The sequence below is a fragment of the Chrysochloris asiatica genome, unplaced genomic scaffold (genome assembly GCF_000296735.1).
Source record: "Chrysochloris asiatica unplaced genomic scaffold, ChrAsi1.0 scaffold00176, whole genome shotgun sequence".
NCBI classification, from domain to species: Eukaryota; Metazoa; Chordata; class Mammalia; order Afrosoricida; family Chrysochloridae; genus Chrysochloris; species Chrysochloris asiatica.
In genome coordinates this window covers 3,496,531-3,505,134 of record NW_006408694.1, presented here as the reverse complement: position 1 = coordinate 3,505,134, position 8,604 = coordinate 3,496,531, and the positions used below count along the sequence as shown (strand labels likewise).

At 40.4% G+C, this 8,604-nt stretch overlaps 1 protein-coding gene across 2 annotated transcripts in view; it reads right to left on the bottom strand.

Moving 5' to 3' along the window:
• The window catches only part of LOC102837000 (V-type proton ATPase subunit H-like), a 188,371-nt gene that overhangs the window by 80,568 nt on the left and 99,199 nt on the right, over nt 1-8,604 (bottom strand). For both annotated transcript variants that reach the window (XM_006871856.1, XM_006871857.1), the window contains 2 exons: nt 4,557-4,735; nt 690-815 (listed from right to left, as the gene is read on the bottom strand). In XM_006871856.1, coding sequence (XP_006871918.1) covers nt 690-815; nt 4,557-4,735 — 305 coding nt within the window. The remainder of the gene's footprint in view (nt 1-689; nt 816-4,556; nt 4,736-8,604) is intronic.

The following is an 8,604-nucleotide window of genomic DNA, read 5'->3' as shown; positions in this document are numbered from 1 at the left end:
TATTTTTTCATTGATGGCCTTCATAATTCTGGGATTCACATTTAGGTCTTTAATCCATGCTGAGTTGGTTTTTGTATAAGGCGTGAGGTAAAGGTCTTCTTTCAATCTTTTGCATATCGCTTTCCAGAGAATCACTTTTAAAACTACAAATCTTATCAAAATAAAAAGTGGTCTAGAAGACAGGCCTACTAGTGTGGCACTGTAGGATCAGCACTCAGAGAGATCTACTATAGTTGCAGAGTAGGAGATCTGGTAGCATAGTGGTTACGAATCGGGCTGCTAACCTTCAAGGTCAGCAGTTCGAAACTACCAGGTGTTGCGTGGGAGAAAGATGAGGCTTTCTGCTCCTGTAAAGATTTGCAGCCTTGGAAACCCTATGCAGGGTCACTATGAGTCAGAACCAACTCCACGGTACTTAACAACAACAACATAGGGTTTCTGAAGTTATAAATCTTTACGTGAGCAGAAAGTCTTTTCTTTCTCCTGCAGGGTGGCTAGTGGGTTTGAACCACTGACCTTTTGGTTGGCAACCCAACACTTAACCTACACCACCAGGCCTCATCAATTGTCAGCCAGAAAGCACAAAGTAAAAGCACACAATAACTTTTTAAAAATTAAATGGCAAAAGCGAGTGCTGGTGAGATATGAAACAACAGGTGTAAGGGTGTAAGATAGAATGAAAAACTTACTTCAAGAGCTCATAATTCTTCTCATTTAACCTCACAGCATTCTCTCTCCAAAATTTCTCAGATTTGTGCACAGGACTCCATTCCAACCTTCCAGATTTAAGTTCGGAGCTGTATTCATCAAATGAGCTATAAAATGTTTAAAGAATTCAAGGTTTATAAGAATCTCACAGTTACTCCAAAATTAAACAAAACACAACATGCTCACTGACTAATTAATTACAAAGATTTGATCCTTTTATCCTAACACACTGCCACTAAAAAAAACTTAAACAGTTTAAATAATTTTAATAAATCATGTAAATTTTATTGCAATAAAAAAAAAACAATAATCTTGTAAAAAAAACAATAATCTTGTAAAATGTAAATGCTTGGTATAGGATATAAAAATGAGAACTTATTTCCAAACACCTTTATACTGCAAAATAATAGCACTCACCATCTCTCTAGAGCACTCTACTTTTCTGTTAGGTTTTATGACTCACTGAAATATCTGTACAGAACTCAGACACCATATTCACAGTTATCAGGTTTATTAGGGAAGTTGTTATTGTTATTCTTGCTAACAAGTTATAGTTCTGGGCACAGTTCTTCCAATCAGGAAACTCTCTCCTCTGCTATGTCCACAAGCCTCTCTCTGGCCTTTGACACCTTTGACAGCTCAGCCCTGCTCCACCCAGCAATGTTACAAAGCTCTGTTAGGGCTGCTGATAAATAAATGTCCACAGAGCACACCACTCTACCACAAACCTCAGCCTGAAGGCACTCAGCAAATCCAGCTTCCCCACTTAAGTGTCTGGAGGCACCCCACTCTGCAAGCAAGCGTCCTGTCCTATTTGCTGTGCAAACTGGGAAGCCCATGCTCGGTCTCATGCTCGGTCTCATGCTCTAGCTCTTGGTTCTGATGCTACTGTTCTTCTAGCACTCCTTCAGTTTCACAGCTTTCTGTTCTTGGGCCAAAGAGGTTTGATGCACAGGGATCTCAGGGTCCAAAAGAAACACTCCACTCCTGGCTCTTCTGTGTTGATAGCTGTGAGACTCCCCCATTTCCATTCATCATGTGGGCTCAGGTGATCACCAATGAGCATACCACACACACTGTTGCTTGCTGGCTCCCTTTAACTTTCAGTATTAGAAAGAGGATTTCTCAGATGGGCACAGACTTTTCCTGCCTTGATGCATACAATGGCAAACTGCTTACTTGAAATTAAAAATGCCAAAGTCATTTTCCCCCCTTTGCAGTTCTTTCAAACAAACATAAATCATCTATTCTCTCACCAGTTCTGGGTGGGGCTCAAGTTTCCTATTTAAGCCCCAATACTCTAGATTCAGGAGCTCTGGTAGGATTGTTGTTGTTGTTGTTAAGTGCCATCGAGTCGGGTCCGACCCATAGCGACCCTGTACAGGGTTTCCGAGGGTGTAAATCTTTACGGGAGTAGAAAGCCTCATCTTTCTCCCGCGGAGCGGCTGGTAGTTTCGAACCACTGACCTTAAGGTTCGCAGCCCGATTCGTAACCACTATGCTACCAGAGTGGTTACTAAATTGGGCTGCTAATCTCAAGGTCAGCAGTTGGAAACTACCAACTGTTCTACATGAGAAAGATGAGGCGCTCTTCTCCCATAAAGATTTACAGACTTGGAAACCCTGTGCGGGGGTCACTATGAGTTGGAACCAACTCCATGGCACATAATCATCACCACCACCACTCTATATTCAAGTTATTGGCTTATAATAAAGCTTGTTCCTTCTGTGCAATTCCTAAATCCACTTTTAGTATATCCAATCAAGTATAAGGGAGTCCAGGTGGCACTGTAAGATAAGAACTGGACTGCTAACTGCAAGATCAGCCATTCAAACCCCCCAATTGCTCTCTGCAGGATAAAGATGAAGCTTTCTGCTCTCATAAAGATCTATAGTCTCAGAAATCCTATGAGTCACAAAGAACCTGATGGCAATGAGATGAGTTTAGTTGAATCAAGTCTAGGCTGAAGGTAGAATTACAAGATCTCTGTAATCATGATACCCAATATTCATTTATATTACACAAGTGCCCAGGGCAATGGACTCTAGCTGGCAAAATGGATCAAGTAGGCCCTGGCCCCACTATCAGCTGTCTTGTTTATCCAGCTTGGCTTTTGCCCCAGGTGATTCCAGTAGCAGCTTTTCTCCCCTTAGCTGCAGCATAACAACACTTATATTCCTTTTAGCCATTATAGTTAACAACCACCAGGCAAGACTTATAAGAACCAAAAATTTTACTTCCTATATTCCTCTGTTCTTTCTCTTATAAAGCCCATGTTCCCTGAATCTAGAACCATTGCAATGAATCCCACTCCCAACACCAGCTGTAAAAATGGCACCAGCCATCCATCCCACAGTACTCTCCTTCTCATCTGGGTTTCACAATTCACTGGAATGGCCACACAGAATTTCAATATATTGTTACCAAATAATAAGGAGAGAGTGCTGTGGGAGGGATGATGCTTGGTGCCATTCATAATATGCATAAGTAACAATCAATAAAAATATCTGATAATATAGTAGCATTTCACCAGGACACTTGAATTATTGTATTTACATTTATGTAAAATCAAAGAACTTGAACATAAAACATCTTGTAATGCTTATGTTACAAATATCAAAAACAGCAATACTACATTGTAAAATGAGAAAAAAACTCAAGCATCAATACAATAGTTTATGTGATTACCAAAAAAGAGAGAAATCATTCATTGATTTACTGGTAGCATAGTGGTTACAAATCGGGCTGCTAACCTCAAGGTCAGCAGTTCAAAACTACCAGCTGTTTCGTGGGAGAAAGATGAGGCTTTCTGCTCCCGTAAAGATTTACAGCCTTGGAAACCCTGTACAGGGTCACTGTGAGTCCAAACCGACTCCATGGTACTTAACAACAACAACATATTTATTTAAAACAAAATCCTCTGTACAAATAACTGCAAAATAATTTTTCAAAATTCATTCTGCTTAGAGTAATAATTTATTACTCAGGGGCAGCAGCAATGGGCTCAAGCATTAACAACAATTGTAAGGATGGCACAGGATCAGGCAGTATTTCATTTTGTTGTATGTAGGGTCGCTATGAGTCTAACAACAACATCTAACAAAAACAATCAATGCTAATGGAAGCAGCAGTCAGGAAATCAAACAACACATTACATTAGACAACTGCTGTAAAAGACTTCTTTAAAATGTTAAGGAGCACAGATGTTACTTTGAAGACTAAGGTGTACCTGACTCAAGTCATGGTATCTTCAATTGCTCGTCTGCATGTGAAAGTAGGACAATGAATAAGGAAGACCAGAGAAGAATGGATGCATTTGAATTGTGGTGTTGGAGAATATTGAAAGTATCATAGATTGCCAGAAGAACAACATATCTGTCTGTTAAGAAGTACAACCAGAATATCCTTTAGAGGAGAGGATGATAAGACTTAAGTCTCTTGTAATTTCAATATATTGTTAGGAGCATAAGTCCCTGGATAAGGACATCAGCCTTGGTAAAGTGGAAAGTCAGTGAAAAATAGAAATACCCACACAAAATGGAATGACAAAGTAGCAGCAACAATGGACTCAAATATATCAAATATACCTATGTAAGATAGCATAGGACCAAGCAGTGTTTTGTTTGGTTGTGCATAAAGCTGCTGTGAGTTGGAACTGACTCAACAGCATATAACAACAACAGTGAGCCTGTTTTTTTTATAGATTTAGTTAATTTAAAGAAAAGGCATAACATTTTTGTGAAATCCTCTGATGTTTAAAGTTGATAACAAATTGAGACTTTCTTAAGACTACGCAAGTCCAACTAGGTCAATGGATCCTGGTTATGTGAATTAGAGAGTAACATACCTAAGATCTTGGACACTCTCACCAAGTTTTTCCAAGAGAAATTTTATATCTTCACTGATATCTTCATCATCGTATTTCTGCTGTTCCAAGTTCTCCAGTTGTTTCAATACTTTGCACTGAATCATAGCCAAAGCATACTCTTGTCGAGTTTCTCTCTCAGTCGATTTTTCTAAAAAGTTCTGGGTTAGACAAAGAGATAATGAGAAAAAATTATTTATTACATGATGTTCTCAAACCTCTTCACTTTCTTTTATGCCCTCTCTTTTTTCTATCCTTAGGTTTAACTATCATCTTTAAATGGATGACTCTGTACTTCGAACCCTACTTCTTTCCTTGACCTCCTCCCCTAGATCAATATGGCATATTAAACACTTTTCAGTAGTGACCTACAAAGGTCTCAAAACACTGAACATGATTACAACTATCACAATCTTTCTCACAACCCTTCTCCTGAGCTTATCCCAGTGAGCGCTCCATTTTTTGGCCTCTAGAGCACGTAGACTAAGGAAAAGTGTTTCTTCAACTACCTCTCTAGTTTCAAATTTCCTCCAACTCTAATCAAACTATAAGTACACAAAGGACAGCAATAAAAATTCACTTGCTTAAACAATTATCAGAACACTTTTGTGATATTTAGGTACTTTCTAGTCTTCTGTGACTGGCACTGTGGGTTAATGTGTCAGACTGCAAAGCCATTTGAACTGCAAGGTGGGTGGTTCAAGCTCATCAGGAGCTCCTCGGAAACCCTATACTGGGTCGCTATGGGTCGGAACCGACTTGATGGTACTTAACAACAACAAGCAGTCTTCTGTGATGTTCCTTTTCTGCGAGTACTTATCAAGACAGTAGAGGGAACAACAAACAGGAAGATGCTCAAGGAGTTGGACTTGACACTGTGACTGCAACAATAGACCAGCTATAGGAACAACTGTGAGGATGGACCAGGCCCCGCAGTGTTTTGTTGGGCATTACACAGAGTCACTATGAGTTGGAAATGACTCAACAGCACCTAACAACAACAATGTAGACAGCAAAGGAATCCAAGGACTTCTAAAGATAAACTGTTCATTGAATTAGCCAATATGTCAATATAAACCATCCTAAGTCCTAGGGACAAGAACAAACTGGACAGGCACCTTATTCTTGAAAAAGTTACCTTCCCTATTTTGGTAAGGAAGATCTGTCAAATGCCAAAAAATCCTGCTGCTGTTGCTATTGTTAAATGTTGTTGAGTCAGTTCTGATTCATAGCAACCCTATGTGTGGTTTCTAAGGAGTAGCTTGTAAATCTGAACCACCGACCTTCTGGTTAGCAGTCCAGTACTTATTCCACAGTGCCACATCAGGACTAATAACTCCAAATCAGCAGGGCCAAAACTTGATCTTTTTAAAATTCCTGCCTACTGCTTATACTCCTAACAATCATGGCATCTAAATGCAGAAAGATGTAGCTTGGCATTTGGAAATTAGTGAGATCAATGCTCAACATTCTTCCCTTTATGTTCCCAAAAGATCTTAAGCATCTAGAGATTAGTAAGGATGTCTTATTCATTTGTATACCTTTAGGACATAGCTAAATATCTGGCTCTGGTTGACAGTCAATAAAATATCTGCAAACTTAGTCTTCCTCCTCAGTGCTTATATCTATAAATATTACAAATTATTTGTAATTGTTTTTATTATAAACAGATCATGCATGGAGTAGCAATGTGGGTGTTTGGTGTCATCCAGTTGATTCCGACTCACATCAACCTTATAGACACCAGAACGAAACACTGCTTACTCTTGCATCATCCACACAAATTGTTAGGTTTGAACCCATGGTAAAAAATGTAATTAAGTTGTGCTATTGCTACTCCACTGCCACTGGTTGCAACAGTGGCACACAGAGTAGCAACAGCATAGCTAAATTACTTTTTTTTTTTTTTTTAATGATTTATTGTGAATTATGTGATAGTTTACATTAAATTACTTTTGTTGAGAATTACTCCAAATCTATAGAATGAACTTCCACTTTGGGTATGATGGATTAAGATCCTACTGGACGAATCCCTCTCTTGCGAAAAAAACAACTATAAAACCTGGTATATTCACCACGAGAGACAAGAAATGAAACCATAAAACAAAGCTAAAATTTCAAAGGACTGAAATCCTATATTCTCAAAACCATTCAATTCCATTAGAAACCAGTAAATTGTCTAGAAAAAAAAAAAAGTATTTAAGAATTAGAAAACTGTACAACTGTATATAATCCATGGAGCAAAAAATAATCACAGTGAAAGGCACTAGTAAGGAGCTCTGGTAGAGTAGTGGTTACGAGTTGGGTTGCTAATCTCAAAGTCATCTAGTTCAAAACTACCAGCGGTTCCATGGGAGAAAGATGAGGCTCTCTGCTCCCGTAAAGATTTACAGCCTCGGAAACCCTATACAGGGTCACTATGAGTCGGAACCAACTCCATAGCACACCACCACCACCACCACCACCACCATCTTCACTACTAGACTATGAGACTTACTAATAAGTCACTACTAGATGTCATAGATTATTTTTCATTCCTTTCTAATTCTCAGCTTCTGGTTATGACTAGTCTACAAGCTATACTTTCTAGCAGAAAACCCTGATTTTCTAGTAGACGAATTCCTTTCTCAATTCTTAAAAACTGTACAGGGGGTGGCGGCAAGATGTTGCACTACGCAAAGAAAGGTTGTTCATACCCTCTACAACGAAAATATGGAAAACCAAATGAGACAGATACTGATGATACTCCTGGAACTCTGTGCTTCAGATGAAGAGACAGAGAAGTGGACTGAATACCTACTAGGAGGGAGAGCTAAGCAGACACCAAAAAAGAGAGAAACTGCTGACCTCTGCTGGCAGACAGAACGCCGCAGTCATCTTGAGCTTCTGTGAGCAGCTTTACAGACAAGTAAACATACTGGTGTTGCAGAAAGCTACCTGTGGCTCACTGAGATAAAGGTGTGTTGTTGTTGTTTCTTGTTCCCCACCACACTCCCCTGGTGACCTGGTGAGGACGGCACACACTTGCATACACCTCTAGGAAGCTCTGGATCTCTCAGTGGTCAGAGATGCACTGAACTGAGGTGAGTGCAGCAGTTGTGAGCCTGATTAAAGAAAGGGGAAGCTATACGTATTAACCCTACTTGGGTGGGCCCTGCTCCAAAAGTGCAGTCAACCATGGCCAGTCCTGGACTAATACTCACTAGGAGAAGCAGCTGAACAAGCAAGTGGGGTAAGGAAAAAAGGGAAAAAAGAAAAGAGACGGGTGATCTGTGGGCCATCCAGGTACAGCGTGGCCATCTTGAACTGTTGCCAAAGGCTGTGAGGGCAAGAGGGCAGTCTGTGGCACACAGGCATACAGCTCACTGGTGGAGAGAAAGCTGCTGCCTGCCTTGTTTTCCACTACTATTTTATTTTTGGCTGTTTGCTGGTATGTTCGTTTGTTTGTTTTCCTTCTCTCTTAGGTGTGTGTTTTCTCCTCTTGCCTCAAACAATAGGAGACAGCAACAGCAGTCATATAGCCCACCCACCATGGTACCTTCTAAAAGCCCCACCAACTGGGCTAGAGTCTATACCAATCGCTGGATCAATGACAACAACCAACATCAGCTAAATCCACCCTGAACTGAACAGCATGAATAGCTAACAGAGAGTGGCATATAAGTGCATCTCTCGATCACACCCACCAGGAGTCATTTGGTAGTTATTGTTGTTAGGTGCCATCGAGTTGGCACCGACTCATAACGACCTTATGCACATCAGAAGGTAACATTACCCGGTCCTAGGACAACTTCACTATTGTTGCCACGCCTGAGCCCACTGATGCTGCCACTTAGCCAATCCATCTAACAAGGGGTCTTCCTCTCTTTCTCTGACCCTCCACCTTACCAAACACAATAACCTTCTCCAGCAACTGGTCCCTCCTGACAATATGTCCGAAGTATGAGAGACAAAGTTTGGCCATCCTGGCCTTCAAGGAGCACTCTGGCTTCACTTCTTCCAACACAGATCTGTTGGTTCTTTTGGCAGT